The 20501-nt window shown below is 39.2% G+C and overlaps 1 protein-coding gene across 2 annotated transcripts in view; it reads left to right on the forward strand.

Annotated features, from left to right (window-relative positions):
- Positions 1–625: 625 nt before the first annotated feature.
- LOC124555644 (actin-like protein 6A) overlaps positions 626–20501 on the forward strand; it is a 104644-nt gene continuing 84768 nt past the window's right edge. The window contains exon 1 of one of the 2 annotated variants that reach the window (XM_047129626.1): positions 626–1425. In XM_047129626.1, the coding sequence (XP_046985582.1) occupies positions 814–1425 (612 nt within the window). In that variant the 5' untranslated portion in view covers positions 626–813. The remainder of the gene's footprint in view (positions 1426–20501) is intronic. The other variant, XM_047129627.1, reaches the window with a different exon arrangement.

A 20501-nucleotide genomic window follows, 5' to 3' on the forward strand; every position in this document is an offset into this window, starting at 1 on the left:
GCACAGTAGATGTTGCCGCAGCTCGCCCCGACGCACTACGGATAGGATTTCCCAGGGTCGGACGTGTTGCGTGAAACAAGGGCTAGCCGCTGCATATAAACGCGGTCATTTGGCCGTTTTGTTGACGTCGAGTTTTTAAATAGACCTTAATCAACCACTATCTCTATTTTATTCGGGGATGAATTTCACAACATTTGTTTCTAAAACGTATAATTGATATCGTCTTATTGTTTGAGAGCTAATTAGTTAGTGAGTTAGTTGGTTGTGTGTGCAGTCTCGCTTAGAGATTAAATACAATTACTTTACATATCTTGTTGATAACTTGAGAGGGGTGTCTTATTGTTGGTATATGAGAGCAGTCTCACTGAGAGATTTAATACAGTTACATTACATATCTTGATGAAATGAAATGTCGTGTGGCTAGGGCCTCCCGTCGGGTAGACCGTTCGCCTGGTGCAGGTCTTTCGATTTGACGCCACCTCGGCGACCTGCGCATCCAAGGGGTATGAAATGATGATGATTAGGACAACACAACACCCAGTCCCTGAGCGGAGACAATCTCCGACACAGCCGGGAATCGAAACCGGGCCCTTGATAGTCTGTCACGCTGACCACTCAGCTACCGGGGGCGGACTCACATATCTTGATAATTTGGTGGAGTTTTGCTGTAGGAGCACACCCTGATGTGTTATCGATTACTCGAATTTGTGTATTGTGTATCGTTTTGTGAGTGCGAGAGAAGCATTGTTTGTTTACAAACTTAGTTCTACCGGTAGAAAGTAGTGAAGCTGTAGTTCTATTTGGGGCGGTAGTATGGAAGTTTCAGAAGATTCTTATTCAGTGGTGATAGATGTTGGACATTATACAGTGCGAATAGGGTGTTCGCAAGATGATAGTCCAAGAATGGAATTGCCGTCTCAAGTTGGAATTTTAGATCATTTGAGTTCGACGGAAGCTGGAAAAGCGTCGTGCTCCTACGTAACACAACCGAAAAAATATTTGTTTGGCAATGATATTAATATACCCCGGGGCGGTATGGAGAGCGCATCTTTCTTCAAGGATGGTATGATTGACGATTGGGACTCATTTGAAAAAATGTTGGAGTTTGCTTATGACACATGTTTTCACTCACGGTCCGAACACCATCCCATTCTCATTTCGGAACCGGCGTGGAATGTAAGAAGGAAACGCGAACAATTGACAGAACTTATGTTTGAAAAGTTCAAGGTTCCAGCATTTTTTTTAGTAAAAAATGCTGCCTTAACCACGTTCGCAAACAGACGCACGACTGCGTTAGTGATTGACAGTGGAGCAACTCATACCTCAGCAGTTCCAGTCCAAGACGGATTCGTTCTGTCACGTGGCATTGTGCGAACTCCACTTGCTGGTGATTTTTTGACTACACAGTGTGGAGAATTGCTGAAGGTTTGTATAAATGTAATGTAATAAACATTCCCTGCGCAGTGAAAAAAAAGAAAAAAAGTCAATAACTACTCCACCTCGCCGTTTCAGCCAGCTGCTGTTCGTGGTTGTGATCCTCTTTGTGTAAGATTGAGCCTAATTGGCTTTCATTGAGATGGAACCTGTTTCAGATATAAATGTAGCCGTGTACATAGAATTATCTTTATTTCTTCAATTCACCTTGGATGGATGCTAGATAGTTCCCTTGATAGCCCCTTTGCCATGATTTGTACTCTACAAATCCTGGGGGGAAGGGGGGGGGGGGTCGCTTTTTATTGAATCATACATTAAGATTTGTTCCTATTCCATTAATTAATGAACTAGGATGGGACTGCATGTTTGCACACGTCCAACCAAGCTGCTATTACTCTAAGTTGAACTTATGTGGTGGCCGTATAATACTCGTAGCTCTTGCCATGAAATGTTGGGACCGATGACCATAGCAGTCTGATCCCTTCAATCCTCCAAACCAATCAACCATGAAATGTTCTTGTATTTTCTGAGTAGATTTTCAGTCAGTGTTAAATATATTTGTTTGATTTCTGCCAGTTATGATTCCTCAACATTTCTGTGATACTCTTCTATGAGTCAAACAAGCCCGCCATTTGTAGTGCAGTTCATTTTAGAATCTCATGTGGTGTATAATTTGATTGTATCACTACTGTCAGTAAACTTGAGGAGGATTCCTGCTTACTATATACTTAATAATTCTAAGAATTATTTATCACCTGTAGTAAATTATAAGGTTGTCCCCCACTGATTTAAATCATTGTTTATCCTGTCCACCACTCTGAGATGCTGTAAATATTGGGACAAAACTTAATTCATTTATGGTGAGTTTTGAGTTTGTAACACCATCAGTGTAAAGTATGATCTAACCATTAATTCAAATTTATGAATTTCACTTGTCATGACTGTACATAATGTAAACACATCATGAACAAACAGGATTACTCTGCTGTTGTGTCTTCTGTAGCCTATTGTACACCTTTGATTTACTGTCACAATTATTAGTAGTATTTATTGCCATTTGCCATGCATAACCTGAAGTACATATTCCAGCAATTGTAACGTAAGCAAATCTGTTTTCACTTCTCTGCTTCAAAACCAGCTCAAACATTGCCCATCAATGACAATACTACCGCAGATCATCTACAGTGTTCCATACATGCTTGGTCAGACCTAAGAAAACACCGAAGTTTATACACATGCGTGATAAACTACAACTGAGCAGACCTATCTGTAGTTGTGTTACTTGTGATACAGTCATCTTAGAATAAAGTTGCCCTGGAACAGTATTTAGACCACTGGAAAGACTTGGTGATGTATCTTCATAAGTCTTGATCATAATTCTTCCTTGGTGAGCATCAATAAAACCAATATACTACTGGTAATGGCATCACAGGGCTATCCCCATGTGTAGGGCATTCAGTTTGTGCAGCTCATGGTTGAACTTGAGTGTAGAAACAAATTTACAAGGTGGCAATTATACAAAAAAAAAATGTGAATGTCATACGGCTTCATTGGCTGGGATATCCCAAGAGGAAGTTTCAGCCACCTGTTGAAAAAGATGTTCTTCCTCTGTACACATTCGCCCCTTTACTTGCGGATGCGTGAGAGATGTGTCCAATGTATGTTTGTGGAGTGTAGGTGAGTGTAATGGATGTGTGTCTAATGTAGTGTTATGTTTGTGTTCTGGTGTTTCTTAACACTTTGTGTCATGCCCTTGATACTGCGTTGTCTTCATTGTTGGAATGCCCGTAATATTGCAGGCTCATCATCTTAGTTAGGACTGCCATATGTGTAATATTATAGGCATGGCAGTCCTTGTGCCCATAGAACTATGGGGATGGCATTCTTTCCCGCACTGAACACAGTGTAATATTACAGGTATGACAGTCAAAGTGTTAAGTGACATTACATTTACTTTCATGTATGGCAATCCTCTTCAGTGTCTGGTGTTTCTGATCTCTCATGATTGACTTTTGCCTTCTATTAGTCACTGTTAAAGATGTGTTCCTGTGATTCATATGTAGCTTATTATTCTTCTAGGTATATAGGATGAACGGGTCTAGTGTAGCAGGGGATACAACCCGTCGGCTTTGGACAATGACGTCACAAGTCGCCAGAGAGCAGTTTACCATTTTCGCTTTTGCTGTTATGTTTCAGTTTCGTTTTTTTACTGATTGCTTAATAAAGTAGATCTGTTTATTCTATCTCGTGAGTTTTTTTTTTTTAAAGCCAAAAAACACTTATCAGCCACAGAAGGGAGCTACAACACTAAGAAGAATCGCTTCTCGATTGGCGACTTGTGACGTCATTGTCCAAAGCCGACGGGTTGTATTCCCTGCTACACTAGTCCCGGATGAACCACCTAAATTTTCACCTGTAAAAACATTTGGCTCTTTAAAGAAATTGGCAATCTCTCTTTACAAACATAATGATGAGTTACTCATAAAACAAAGACCAATGTACTTTTACAACTTCGTTTATCACCCAGATACAGTCGTCAGCTTTTTTAATGTGAAACTGTGGAATATGTTTTGTTCCAGAATAGCAGATCTGTATGGGACAAATTCAGTGATACAACTCTTTTATAGGTCTGGCAAGAAATTATGGAGTATAAATGCATGGAATGTAAGGATTTTGTTGTTTTAGCAGTTTGAATGGCATCTCACTTCGAAGTTTGCCCCATTCTCAATTGAGAGTGGCTCAAACATCATGCATGGATCACACTACTTTTCATGCAGAGAGCCATAAGGAAACTTAAGAAATTCAGTCTTCTGAGATAGAAACTGAGGTTGTATGCAAGATTATGTGGGCAAGAACCAGTATCAGGAGAGGGCATAAAAATATAATTGGATACTTCTAGCAACAACCAGACTCCTCTACTTACGTAATCAAAAACTTTCAAAAAACCTCAGTTCGCTAATATGTAAGTACACCAATTATATGGTAATCAATGGAGGAGCCTTTTGACAATCCAACAGTCAACTGGAGTAATTTCAGTTTTATTAATATGGGTGTGATAAGATATTCTACAAATAAATGCCTTCTCAGAAAACTACCTAGAACAGATGGTTCGGAACAGTGTGTATGATGGAAATATATTGAACCTGGTGGCAGCAAATAGACCTAATCTATTTGAGAATGTGCACTTTGAAACTGGTATCAGTCACCAGGAGGCATTTGTTGCAGTAATGATTACAAAAGCATGTAAAGGATATGTGAAACAAGTAGAAATATTGGTATGTTCAATAAACTAGATAAAGAAGCAGTGTGTCACATCTCAGTGAAAAACCTGAAACTTTTAGCCCATGACAGGAGGAGGCTGAGGAACTGTGGCTTAAGTTCAAACTCATAGTTGATCATGCACTTGATAGATATGTACCCAGTAGAAGAGTTCATGATAGGATGAACCCTTCATGGTAAACAGTCACTGTAAAGAAACAGAGACTATTGCATGATAGGTGTAAAACAGTGTGTAGGGCTACAGATACTGAATGAAACCTGTTTGGGTGTCAAGAGAGCAAAGTGTGATGGCATCAATGACTAGCACAGCAGAATATTATCAAATCCAGGATGGACTAATGACAATGTTCAAAGATGGAAAACATGGATGATGTGAAACCCAGTTTGTACTTTACACATGACATGCTGAAAGCCATGAATCAAGGCAGTCATGTAGATGCAGGATTTTTAAATTTCTGAAAACCTTTTGACTCAATGCCATACCTATGCTTATTATCAAAAGTGAAGTCATATGGGGTATCAAGCGAAATTTGTGATTGGATTGAGGATTTTCGATAGGGAGGATGCAGCAAGTTATCTTGGATAGAGAGTCATCAACGGGCGTAGAAGCAGCTTTGGGCGTGTCCCAGGGAAGTGTGTTGGGGATCCTTTCTGTTTTTTATATACACTCCTGGAAATTGAAATAAGAACACCGTGAATTCATTGTCCCAGGAAGGGGAAACTTTATTGACACATTCCTGGGGTCAGATACATCACATGATCACACAGACAGAACCACAGGCACATAGACACAGGCAACAGAGCATGCACAATGTCGGCACTAGTACAGTGTATATCCACCTTTCGCAGCAATGCAGGCTGCTATTCTCCCATGGAGACGATCGTAGAGATGCTGGATGTAGTCCTGTGGAACGGCTTGCCATGCCATTTCCACCTGGCGCCTCAGTTGGACCAGCGTTCGTGCTGGACGTGCAGACCGCGTGAGACGACGCTTCATCCAGTCCCAAACATGCTCAATGGGGGACAGATCCAGAGATCTTGCTGGCCAGGGTAGTTGACTTACACCTTCTAGAGCACGTTGGGTGGCACGGGATACATGCGGACGTGCATTGTCCTGTTGGAACAGCAAGTTCCCTTGCCGGTCTAGGAATGGTAGAACGATGGGTTCGATGACGGTTTGGATGTACCGTGCACTATTCAGTGTCCCCTCGACGATCACCAGTGGTGTACGGCCAGTGTAGGAGATCGCTCCCCACACCATGATGCCGGGTGTTGGCCCTGTGTGCCTCGGTCGTATGCAGTCCTGATTGTGGCGCTCACCTGCACGGCGCCAAACACGCATATGACCATCATTGGCACCAAGGCAGAAGCGACTCTCATCGCTGAAGACGACACGTCTCCATTCGTCCCTCCATTCACGCCTGTCGCGACACCACTGGAGGCGGGCTGCACGATGTTGGGGCGTGAGCGGAAGACGGCCTAACGGTGTGCGGGACCGTAGCCCAGCTTCATGGAGACGGTTGCGAATGGTCCTCGCCGATACCCCAGGAGCAACAGTGTCCCTAATTTGCTGGGAAGTGGCGGGTGCGGTCCCCTACGGCACTGCGTAGGATCCTACGGTCTTGGCGTGCATCCGTGCGTCGCTGCGGTCCGGTCCCAGGTCGACGGGCACGTGCACCTTCCGCCGACCACTGGCGACAACATCAATGTACTGTGGAGACCTCACACCCCACGTGTCGAGCAATTCGGCGGTACGTCCACCCGGCCTCCCGCATGCCCACTATACGCCCTCGCTCAAAGTCCGTCAACTGCACATACGGTTCACATCCACGCTGTCGCGGCATGCTACCAGTGTTTAAGGCTGCGATGGAGCTCCGTATGCCACGGCAAACTGGCTGACACTGACGGTGGCGGTGCACAAATGCTGCGCAGCTAGCGCCATTCGAGGGCCAACACCGCGGTTCCTGGTGTGTCCGCTGTGCCGTGCGTGTGATCATTGCTTGTACAGCCCTCTCGCAGTGTCCGGAGCAAGTATGGTGGGTCTGACACAGCGGTGTCAATGTGTTCTTTTTTCCATTTCCAGGAGTGTATATTGATGGTGCTGAAGACAATACTAAGAGTAACATCAGACTTGTCTGAGAGAGGGTTCACAAATGTTCAACCAGTTCTTAATAACATTTCAAAGCAGTGCAAAGATTGATAACTTATGTTAAATGTTCAGAGATGTATAATTGTGCATTTTGCAAAATGAAAAAAATCTGGTACCTTATGACTCAGGCTCAGTCATAAATAAAGTGAGTGGCAGACTGCAGTTCAATGGTGGAATACCAGGGAAGTGTGATCAGTCTACATAGGAGATTGCATCCAAATCACTTTTGTAACCCATCCTAGACTGTTGCTCAGTGTGTGGGACCTGTACAAAATGGGACTGAAAGCAGATTTAAATAGATGCAAAGAAAGGCAGCACAACTGATCACAGGTTCAGTCAACTCATTTCAGAGTGTCAGGAAGATGTTGAAAGGACTGAGCTGACAGACTCTTGAAGCTCAACAGCAATATTCCTGAGAAAGTGTACTAGCAAAGTTTCAATAACCAGCTTTAAATGATGACTCCAGGATTGTACTACAACCCCCGACATATCACTCCCATAGGGATTGTGAGGACAAGATTAGATTAATTACAGTATGCACAGAGGCATATAAACAATCATCCTTCCCATGTTCATTTGTGAATGGAATGAGAAAAGCTCCAATAACTGATACAGTTGGCCATACCCTCTGCCATGCACTTAATGGTGGTTTGCAGAATGGAGATGTAGATAAACTTCCTGGTGGTACGACATTCAAATAGCTGCAACAGCAGCGCAAAGTTTGCATGTTCAATGTATTTTTACTCTTTAATTTCTTGTGAGGCCTAAAAAAAAAGATTTAAATCGCCTAATTTCACTCACATAGATCTGCTCTTGCAGTGCAAAAATACTATGGTTCCATTTAAAATTGAAAAGCAATGGTAATACCTGTAATTTGGTGGTTAATGAATCTACGAAAACACGTTGGCCTTCGTTTCATGAGGTCCTGGTCACTTTTATTCTGGTGAAAATGATTGAAAGTATCTTTAATGGGTCAAAAGTTAGTTGAGGTGAAATAGATAGGCATCACTGGTAAGCAGTAGTTATCCACCATACATGTTCACACAGTGGTGCTGTTCACTCACTTGCTTTGAGAGAGTGGCTAGCTTTAGTATTTGGAAGGAAACCACAGCAATACTGAAAATTTGAGTCAATCTGTTCTTAACTTCTGCGAGCCATGTTCCCCACATTTCCTTCCATTACTAAACTGATAATACCTTGATGCCTCAGGATGTGTCATATCAACTGATGGCTTCTTCCAGTCAGGCTGTGCCATTAATTTCTTTTTTTCCCAATTCAATTCAGTACCACCTCATTTGTTATTCATTCTACCCATCTAACTTTTAACATTCTTCTATAGCACCACATTTTGAAAGTGTCTATTCTTTTCATGTCTGAATTGCCTGTTGTCCACATTTCACTTCCATGCAAGGCTACACTCGAGACAAATACTTTCAGATAATACTTCCTGACACTTAACTAATATTAGATATTAACAACTTCCTCTATTTCAGAAATATTCATTTTGCCATTATCAGTCTCGAATTTATAGCTTCCGTACTTTTCCCATCATCAATTATTTTTCAGTCCAAATAGCAGATCTCTTCTACAACTTTACTGTCTCATTTTCTAACCCAGTTCCCTCAGGATCGTCTTATTTAATTAGACTACATCCATTAAATTGCATTACTTTTATTGATGTTCATCTTATGATCTCGTACAGCACACTATTCATTCCTTTCAGTTGCTCTTCCAAGTCTTTAGCTGTCTCTGGTGGAACTAAAATGTCATTGGCAAACTGAAGATCTTTTATATCTTCTCTCTGTGCTTTAATTCCCTTTTCTGAAGAGGATATTGTTGTTCATATCTCACTCTGCACAGATTTTCATACATAATTATATATTGACTCAGACGTGGTCTCACAAGGGCTTTGTAACAGTCCTGTATCATACATGAATTACCATTAGGATTCCGCTGATAAATCTGACATCTGCTTTTCCCACAGCTAGAGATATGGTACACCTAGATACTGATTTCAGTACCTGACTGTTAATTATGTGACTACATTTTTTTCTCCTTCTGTCACATATGGAGGACGAGAAAAATGATTCTTTAAATGTGCCTGTAGTTATTCTAATCTTATCCTCACTATCCCAATGAGAACAATATGTAGGGGTTTGTAATATATTCTTAGTAATGATTTACAGCCGGTTCTTGAAACTTGGTTAGTATACTTTCTCAGGATAGTTTCCATCTATATGCAAGAGTCTGCCAGTTTAGTTCTTTCAACATATCCATGAAACCCTCCTGCGGATCAAACGGACCTGTGACCATTTGTGCTACTGTTTTGTGTATACGTTTCATGTCCCCATCTAGCCCCATTTGGTATGGGTCCCACACAATTGAACAATATTCTAGGGTGGGTTGCACAAATGGTTTGTAAGCAATCTCCTTTGTAGACTGATTGCATTTCCCTAATATTCTACCAATAAAGCAAATTCTGCTACCTGCTTTACCCACGACTGGGCCTATGTGATTGTTCCACTTCATGACCATACTAAGTGTTCCACTCAAGTATTTGTATGAGTTTACAGATTCCAACTGTGACTCAGTAATATTATATTCATAGGATACTATGTGTTTTTTGTTTTGTGAACTCCAAATTTTTATTTTTTTTGAACATTTAAAGCAAGCTGCCAATCAATGCGCCACTTTGAAATTGTACCAAGGTCTGACTGAATATTTGTACAGCCTCATCCAGACTGTATTTCATTGTAGATAACTGCATCATCTGCAAAAACATCTGAGATTACAGTTAATATTGTCTGCAAGTTCATTAATAAAACAACGTGAACAGCAAGGGAGCCAACACACTTTCCTGGGTACCTGTAAGTTACTTCTACATCTGCCAGTTACTATCCATCCAAGATAACAAGCTGCATCCTCCCTAACAAAATAACCTCAATTGAGCAACAAATTTTGTCTGATACCCCATATAATCATATTTTTGATAATAAGCGTAGGTGTGGTAGTGAGTCAAATGCTTTTCGGAAATTGAGAAATGCTGCAGCTACCTGACTACCTTGACCCATGGCTTTCAGGATGTCATGTGAGAAAGGTGCGAGTTGGGTAGATCTGAATTTTCGAACCCCATGCTGATTGTCAAGGAGGAGGTTGTTCTGTTCGAGATGCCTCATTATGTTTGAGCCCAGAATATATTCGAAGATTGTACAACAAATGGATGTCAAAAGTATTGGACAGGAGTTTTGTGGATCACTTTTGCTACCCTTCTTGTAGACAGATATGATTGGCACCTTCATCCACCTGCTGGATGCTGTTTTTTGTTTGAGGGCTCTACAATAGATTATACAAACAGAGAGGATAATGCAGCTGTGAATTGGGTATAGAATCTGATAGGAACTCCATCAGGCCATGGGGCTTTGTTCAGTTTTAACGATTTCAGATGTTTCTCAACACCACTGAATCTAATATCTGTTTCACACATCTTTTCAGTGGCACGAAAATTAAGTTGGAGCAAAGAAACTTTTGAAAACAGGATTAAGTATTTCTGCATTTGCTTTGCTACTCTCAACTTCAGTTCCAGTCTCATCTATTAGTTATTAGACACAAAATTTGGTGCCACTGACAGCTTTCACATATGCCCAGAATTTCTTTTGGTTTTGTGAAAGATGATTTGACAGTATTCTGCTACGGTACTCACTGGAGGCTTCACACATTGCTCTCTTGTTTGCCAAATGCATTTCATTCAGCATCTCTCTATGTATGTATGACTTGTTTATGCATATTAAGCAATAGTGTCTATTTCTTTAAAAGTTTCCATACAGTGCCTTTGTACCATATGGGATCTTTCCCATTTTGAACTGTCCTGCTGGGTACATATCTATCCAGTGAATGTTCAACTGTTCTTAACTTGAGCCATAGTTCCTCTACATGCTCCTGTCCTGAGGTAAAGGTTTCAAGTTCCTCATTGAGGCAAATGATATAAGTTCATTTTATTGATCTATGTACTCTAAATTACACTTGTTTCTGTAGGGGGGAGGTCAACTGCAAGTCTTTTCTATCTTCACAGTTTTCTGCAGTTTTTAGACCATATAACTTCCCTGTATACAACTGCTGTCATCTGTGAATTGCTTCAGAAAGGCAACTTTTCCATTTACAGTACTCCCATTAACCCAGATGCTTAAGTGACAAAAGTAGTGCAAAACAAATGCCTGATGTTAAGCTATTTGCATTTTTAGTTTTTTTATTTCAAATTCCTCTGTAACTGTATGTAAAATTGAGGTCAGCCTTATGGATATCTTATTTAGTATAGTTTAACAAGTAATGTTTATTTTAATTTTGTTATGAACCTTTCTTTTAGTGTCCTAATCAAGAGTAGCTCTTTTAGAAAGTGTGATTGTTTCAAAAATTTTAGTCTGATTACATTCTCTGGTTGATATCTCCTCTCTGGAATGTATTTCTTATTTTAGTGTCTTCTGTTGTGGCAGTTTGGGAAGGAGGAATGCATTAAAAATATCTGTTAGTATTTCATTTTCCCCTCAAATGTGGCTGATGTAGAAGATACAGCTGACAGTCGTCAGACGTTAACTCTCCATTGACACTGATGTTCCACCTGTCTAAGCCATTGTGGGTTGTCACTGGACCAATAATGCATGTTCCTTGTATTTACCTGGTCTTTGTTTGAGAAGGGTCATTCATCTGTAAATAGAACATTGAAGAAGTAGTTCGGATTGGCGAGGATTTGCAGCCATGCCCACTGACAGAACTGTACACGATTCTGGGAATCATTCCCATGGAATTCTTGATGTAGGTGTACATGGTAAGGATGGAACCGATGACATGTAAGAATACTGGTTTGAGGAATACCAATCTCGTGTTCAAGCTGTCATGTGCTCACATGTGGTTTCATAGCAACAGAAGCGAGAACAGTAACTTCGGCAGCTTCGTCTGTGCTAGTGCTACGACAATTGCATTGTCGTGGGTTGAAACATCCCTTTTCCTGAAGCGTTGTAACAACAAGATGATAAAACATCCATCAGGAAGGTGGGTTCTTGTCAGGACATTGCTCTCTGTACAGTTCCACTGCCTGCATAGCATTTCGCCTACCTTCAAGAACAAAAATAAAAGAAATGTTATGTCGATGCAGTTTACTTGAAAAAAGAGACAGCATTGGTCGTATATTTTTTACTATTGCAAAATCGATTTTCTGTCACTGAGTGACCATCTTCAGTGCTATATTGTATAACTTAAATTGGGATGCACTGTTGTCACTAATCTTACGGCAATCACAGACATACATATATCAGCTCAGTCATATATCAGCTCAGTCTGTGATTGCCGTAAGCTTAGTGACAACAGTGCATCCCAATTTAAGTTATACAATATAGCACTGAAGATGGTCACTCAGTGACAGAAAATCGATTTTGCAATAGTAAAAAATATACGACCAATGCTGTCTCTTTTTTCAAGTATACCTGTTATCTGGTCGTAGTGCACAAGACAACATGGAGTCGCCAATCGATGCAGTTTGTAGGAAGGGCAGCCTTTACTGTATGCCTACTCTACACAACAGTATTTAAAGGAACTAAACTACTGTACTAAATGTACCTATACATAAGAAAACATTATTGCAATTACTGTTCTGGTAACTTACATTCCCCATAGCTGAGTAGCATTTCTACCTTCGTTTTGTTGGTTTACATTCTACTCACACAACTCTTCAACTGACAATGGTTGATGGAATGATGGGTGTGCATTCTACTGATGTATACATTTGTCCTCTGTCAACGTCAGCACGTGGATGTGTTCCATTACCCCGAGTACCTTCCCTAAGCACTGGGAGCATCAATGTTGTGTTATGTAATTAATAATGTGTTTCAGTGAATGGTTCATTGTGATACATTTTTGAATAGGTCTTTAGGAGAGGAAATGAATTATTGAATAAAAAATACAGGGTGCCATTTAAAAAAAGTCATACCACTGTTCATATCGTTGTAAAAAACAAAGCTACAACAAAGGCAAGTATGCTGATTGATGTCCCCGTGAAGGCTAAAGAACATTTGCTTGAAACATTTTGTAACTTGCACCTGGACAAATAGTTATTTAGAGTGGTCAAGATAAATGGGACATCCTGTATACCACATAAATTAATAAGTAATGATACTGATCCTCCGTGACGCACAAAACAGCTCAGAACACTGTTGCAGAAGGGGCGGGGGAGAACATGCCAAATTTAAAAGTATGCAAAATCTCTGAGATTGGCAAGGCTTTACAGAAGCTTGAAATTTAGCACACACTTCAATGCGAGATGCTTTTAGTAGTTTCCACAACGAAACTGTGTCTCAAAATGTGGCAGAAAACCCAAAGATATTGTGATGATATGTAAGGTACACCAGAAGATGTGACCAATACTTTCACTGTGCGATAAAAATGATGATGTCATTGATGATGGTTCCACTGAAGCATTATTACTAAACACGGTTTCCTAAAACTCCTTCACCAAAGAAGAAATGTAGAACAACTGCCAAGATGAGTAACTTTGACCTAGATATCCTTGGTGTTAGCAAAGCCACTTATATCAGTTAATAAAGGCAAGGCAGCTGATCCAGATTGTATACAAGTCAGGTTCCTTTCAGAGTATGCTGTTACAATAGCTCCATACTTAGCAACCGTGTACAACTACTCATGCGTAAAAAGATCCGTACGTAAAGACTGGAAAGTTGCTCAAGTCACACCAGTACCCAAGAAAGGAAATACGGATAATCCACTAAATTACAGACCCATATCACTAACATTGATTTGCAGTAGGGTTTTGGAAAATATACTATGTTCGAACATTATGAGTTACCTCGAAGGAAAAGATTTATTAACAGATAGCATGAATTCAGAAAATATTTTTCTTGTGAGAGATAACTGGCTCTTTATCCTCACGAAGTCATAAATGCTATCAATATGGGGTGTCAAATTGATTCCATGTTTTTAGATTTTCAGAAGGCTTTTCTCATTGTTCCTCACAAGCATCTTCTAATCAAATTGCGTGACTGAGGAGCATCACCTCAGTTGTGTGACTGGATTCTTAAGGTCCTGTCAGAAAGGTCACTGTCATAGCAACTGACAGAAAGTCTTCGAGTAAATCAGAAGTAATATCTAGCATTCCCCAAGGAAGTCTTATAGGCCCTGTGCTGTTCCTGATGTACATAAATGATATAGGAGACAATCGGAGCAGCCCTCTTAGATTGTGTGCAGATGATGCTGTCATTTACCATCTTGTAAAGTAATCAGATGATCAAAACCAATTCCAAAATGATTTAGACAAGATAATCTGTGTAGTGTGGAAAGTGGCAGTTGATTGTAAACAACTAAAAGTGTGAAGTCATCCACATGACAGTTACATGATAAATCACACACATCTAAAGCCTGAAAATTCAACTAAGTACTTAGCAATTACAATTATGAATAACTCAAATTGGAAGGATCGCATAGATACATAGATAGTATTATTGGTAAAGCAAACTGAAGACTGTGGTTTATTGGCAGAACACTTAGGAAGTGCAACAGGTCTACTAAAGAGACTTCTTGCACCACACTTGTCCACCCTCTTCTGGAGTATTGCTGTGCAGTGTGGGATCCACATCAGACGGTACTGACAGAGAACATTGAAAAAGTTCAAAGAAGGGAGCTCGTTTTGTATTATTGTGAAATAGGGGGGGGGGGGGGAGAGAGAGAGAGAGAGAGAGAGAGAGAGAGAGAGAGAGAGAGAGAGAGAGCGCCATGAGTATGATATGTGAGCTGGGGTGCCCTGATTGTGAAAATATTCTGTTGTGCCCACCTGCATAAGGAGAAATGAACATCGTGATAACATACGATAAATCAGAGCACACAGAGAAAGATTTATGTGCTCATTTTTCCTGGATGCTGTTTGAGAGTGGAACAGTAGAGAAATTCTTAATACGCAAAAAGTGTTATGGAAAATGAAATCATGGTGTAAGAAAGATTTCCCTCTTTATGCTTTTCCTTCACTATTTTAAATGTATTTCTGTGTTCTTGTAGGTAAGAAGTAAGTTTAGAGTTATATCCCTGTAGACTCAAAGCCAAATGAGTTAACTATGCACCTTTCATTAGATTCCTTCCTTGTAAATTTACAGACAGTTGTGGAACATTCGGTTTTAGCAAGAATACCATAAAAATTTACCCACGCTTAAGAGAGTTTGGTACATATATCAAGCTAGCTGTTTCTGAAAAGTAGCACATGTGATTAGAGCTGATCAAAATTAATCATTCATAATTAAAAGTCACATCTATTTTATAAATGTGCAGGCCTACCCCTGAGAAAGTATTTTATCTTTATTGAATGTAAGGAAATTGAAGTCCCTGAAATGGTAAACCATATCATTTAAGCAATGAAAGTGAATGTACATATATCTCTGCTACATTCTACACTTCAGTCCTCTGAGAACCAGCCCCAATTTGTACAAGAAGTACAGTCACTGACAGTAACCTGTAATATGTGAAAATACGACTGTGTACTCTGTACTACACATAAATAAAAAGTTGGCACATAGAACTTTATGCTGCCACCCCTCCTCATCTTGCTGGCCATACAGACAGTGAATATATTCCTCCACCAGGTTTTGAACCAGATTACCTCAGAATCGAGTGCCACCACATAGGTGTGTGTTAGTGACTGCGGCTATTGAGGGGCTAACTAACTCCGTAAGTTTTAATAAATAGTGATGTAACTTAAAAAAACTTGGCACTGCATAGTGGCAAATAACTGAACATTGAATCATGACCCAGTGACCCAAACAAAATGTAACTTTTTCTTGACTTGTTTGTAGCCAGCAGTGTCTGTCAGCATTTTAGCATCAACTTGATCCTTGGACTGTGTAACAATTGGGACTTGGTACAGGCACTGATGACCCCGCAGTTGAGTACCCCACAAAACAAACATCAGCTTGATCCAAATGTTCTTCGACCTTTTCGAGTTGAGTTCTAGTTTGGAATATCATAACGTCTGTTCAATATCTAGTGTTTTGAATTTGTATCAAGATTGCCATAACCTATGAGACAGCTTTCTCAAAAAAGAATTCAATCAAAATACATTTGCCATTAAAGATGCCTATATTTAATGTTGTTCTGTCAAAAACTAATGCTATACATAGGACTCAAAACTGTATTCAGCCAGAGTTTCATAAACAGCCTGTTCTTTTCCACGATATTATGGGCACAGATATACACAATTTACTAGATTGTTGGTTTTAATACTTGCTCCAATCTTGGGGCCTTTTGTGGCACCCTCTGCTTGCTCAGCATCTCTGTTTTGTCAAATAACTGGTGTAAATGTTGATAGATTCCATGTATGAACCTTGTCTTCTTTCAGTCATTGCTAGACCAAAAACTGTGGATCTTCTACAATAGTAATTATATCCAAAGCATTTGTATGTAAAGAAACTTGTTTTTAACTCCAGCGATCTCTTAGAATGCTTTTTAGGGTTCTGCACCTCAATCGGTAAAAGCAAACCCTTATAGGATCACTTTGTTGTCCATCTGTCTGTCTGCTGTCTGCCTGTCTGTCATCTGAGACCCCTTTTTCTCAATAACATGTAGAGATATCAACTTGAAACTTATGTCAAATACTAAGGTAAGCAGTCCCTTGCTGATGTGAACTATTATTTAAGCTTCTAAGTCAATGAATGCAGTTAAAAGATACAGCCATTTATGTCACATATTATGATACTCGCAAACTCACCCATTGAAACCTGTAGGGGATTATCTATACACATAATTAAGTTTGTACAGAACCCTCAGAGTTAAAAGTCCTACTCATTCTTTGATTCTTGTAGCTACCTCTGTTGTTGATTCAAAGATTCTAATTTTGGTCTGCAGTATCTCAACCTTTGTGTCAAAATTCATGCTTTTCCTAATATATCTTTACTTCTTACACAGATAATGTGTCACTTTGATGCACAATTAATCTGCACAATCACAAATTAAATGATTGATTAAATTAAATTAAAACCAGTAATGTTTGTTTGACATATGGCAATTTGCTTTCAGTTTGTCCATCAAAACACTGCCTGTGCAAATAAATTATCTCTTATAAATTAACTAAATTCAAACACGTTGTATTTGGTATGATTGATAACATCTCTCAAAATCGAAAGACAACTAGGATGGTTGGGGCAGGGTTGTAAAAAGGAATATGTCTGCTGGATGTGCCCTCTCTCTACCTGTTTTGGGGTCACTGACCCATCACCTCACCTGACCAATGTGATAATGTGAAACACAAACTCCATTTTGTCCTGGAGTTAAGAAGACTGTAATAAATACTCTGTATACATTAGGTATTGATTAAATTTTTCTTGCAGAAGTACTATTTTACAAAGTTGATTTTTGTTTCTCCTGAACTTTGATCTGAAGGCCCAGGGACAACTTTTCTCCTTATAATACTGACCCCAAATTTCTCACAGCTCATGTTTACATTTAATTAAAGCATTAGAGAGTAGCCAAAAATAATCTGAAGCATGTAAAAAAGTGCCATATGTACTAGCCACACTATTGTACATGTTCCTCATGTGTCTCCTGTATTTATTGCTACATATCTTTTAACATCTGATATCATTCCATGTAATATATGGTCACTCAGTGAGGCACTTCTCATTATTGTAGACATAAGATATTTTCGGACATTAGAAGCTCTCATTCTTGATGGCAAATGTGAAATTTATGAAACAATTGAATCTCGTGGAAGTGAACAAAGTGCTCAAAATTGTTTCCTTAGTATACATTTCATGCTACAAGCATTGCCATTTGCAGCCTCAGTTAAGTTGTCTTGTCTCTTTTAATGACTCATTGCTGCATATACCCTCTATGGTGTGGAATACTTAATCAATGTAATATTACTCGAGAGCCAAGACTGTCTAGATTACTGGATGCAGATGTTCATATTAAGCAGTTATACTGATAACTTTGTTAATGAGTGCCCTAAAGTCACCATCACCATCAATATTGCAATGACCCATCTTGGAAATAAAAGTTACCTGTCTAGTAATGTGTCTGTGGCTGTATGGCCTACAAAAAATAAGAGTGTTACTTGTCTTCATCTCTCCTATTCAGGTTACCCACAGTATCCAATGCCTATGACTTTGATTGCATCCAGAGGATTGCTGTAGTACAATGCACAACACATTTAACTTCGTAGGAAAATGCTAGAGTTTGGTACTTATTTATGTGCATTCATAGATATCATTGTTTCAAATTCAGTGTGATGCCTTTACAAATACAGTGTGGGAATTTCTGGCAGAATGTAAATTATGTAGGGGTAAAGGTAACAAAACTTTCAGACAAATCCTTTTTCAACCTAGAATGCACGCGTGCACACACTTGTGTGCTCTCTCTCTCTCTCTCTCTCTCTCTCTCTCTCTCTCTCTCTCTCTCTCACACACACACACACACACACACACACACACACACTTGTATGTCACTTATACCACTTTCCGTAATTGTGATATCCGTATTTGTCATGCACTTTTGTTCTGTATGTTCATAATACCTGCACTTCTTTCTACTATGATATGAGGGAAGGGGAGGGTATGTACGATGATTGGAAGGAAAGAAGTGTACAAGGTAACTCATTAAAATAATCGATTGGATATGCTTCTGAGAGGCATAGAGATAAAAGATACCGTTATACTTCGGTGACATCAAGAAGGCCCAGTTCTTAAAATGCTGAACTATAGTTTAGGAGAGAGCACAATGAAAATGTCATCCTGATTTTTTAGGTTCTCTGAATCACTTTAAAACAATTCCAGCATGGTTCCTTCAAAAAAGACCATAGCCAATTTCCCTCCCCAATCCTTGTCTAAATGACTTTGTCCAGTGTCCCTAATGATTACACTATTCATGGAAAACTGTAATGTTCAAGCTTGATTTAATGTACCTTTTTTATGCAGTCAATAGCAAACAGTGCACATGAGCATAATGATCATTAAATTTATAAAATTTTGGCTTTATTTTTAAGATAGCATCCTCAAGTAAGCTGAATATACACATTTATAGTTCCAAACCCTCTGACCTTATTAGAATAGGCGTGGTAGAAGACTGATAACAAGAATGACTAACATGCAAGAATTTGTGTGTGTGTTCCAAAGTCTATAAAATATCCTCCACAGAACATTTTCTCAAACATCATGTGGATACATTTCCATTCTTTAGAGAAGAGGAAGGGAGAAATCTCTTTTGGAGTACCACAAGATGTGAAATTATAGCAGTCGTTTTACAGAAACTTATGAACTTCGGCTCTCAGGTGTAGAATAGAAATGGGAAATGCTGAAAGTACAAAATGTAAGACATTAGGAAAAAACCATTACAGAATCACATTACTAATCATTTTATGTGAAAGGATGAAAATTATGATAGTTTCACATAATTTGTATTTTCTGACACTTTTACGTGTAACAAGTTTAGAATTTTAAAATATATATATATAAATGAAAATTTAGGTAAAGATGTAATTGCTATGCTTCACTTCCAAGGAAACACTGAATGTGCACAGTATCAATTATTTCTGAACAGTAGGAAACAGTATTTATGTCGCTGACACAATGAGAAATAAAATTACCTGTATTCTGATTCAAGAAGATTGACCTTGGCCAATAGTTCCTTCTTTTTTTTCAGCACTTAATTTGTTGGCCAATAGAAGATGAAGAACATTTCCTAGGATGGGAAGATCATACAGTTTGAATTGCAAAATTATGTGGTATTCTGTTTTATTTAATTTTGCTGCTCAAGACACAGTTCATTTCTAATGATTTCAATTTATATCACATTGTGGCGGTTCTTTGTGACCGACAGCTGTCCTTTTTTTTGTTACATATCGTTTTCTTTGAGTTATTAGCTCAGTATTCATTATGTTCCATCATAAAACACTGGACACAAAAGATTCTTGTCAAAAATAATTGAAATGAAGTAAAATGTACTATAGCTTGTTGCGCGTAGGAAAGTGAGTGAGATACAGGTTGAAATATGCATACCACTGTGGTCAGACATGCTCAGCACATTCAGCGTTCCTCATGTCATGAACAAAAAAACTTACACACTGCTAAATATAATAGAGGTATTTTGAATTACAAGGAGGCTTCTGTAACACTTCCAACAAGTCACAGTTTATTAGCCATGGCGCATTAAACAGTGTGCAGGAGAAAAACAAAAATGTCCAATTTCAGCCTGCTCAACATTTCCCATTACCAGTCTTCAGTTGCTAGTTTGTGTGATGACTCTGTCAGCATCCATTCACCAAATTTGCAGCATGTTCTTCAGATAAATTGTCAATGCAGACATCAACATCTGGTTCTTAAAACATAATGCAGCCAATGGAGTAACCAAAATTGTTTTATTTCGTTTATATTTATATTGGTGAATCAAGACATGGCCAGATGTCAGTGTAATTTTGTATATATTCACACCATTGGCAGGTATATAAATGATTAGAGTTGTAATTCTCTGTGCCATGTAGCAACAGCTTTCAGAGTCAGTTAGTGTTGTCCAAGTTTAATGGTGTCACCAGGTCTGGTATGGTATATAAGGAGCATGACCAACGTCAAATGTTGAATGATCACTGTGAAGGACACAGGTATTATGC

The sequence above is a fragment of the Schistocerca americana genome, chromosome X, assembly GCF_021461395.2.
Source record: "Schistocerca americana isolate TAMUIC-IGC-003095 chromosome X, iqSchAmer2.1, whole genome shotgun sequence".
NCBI lineage: Eukaryota > Metazoa > Arthropoda > Insecta > Orthoptera > Acrididae > Schistocerca > Schistocerca americana.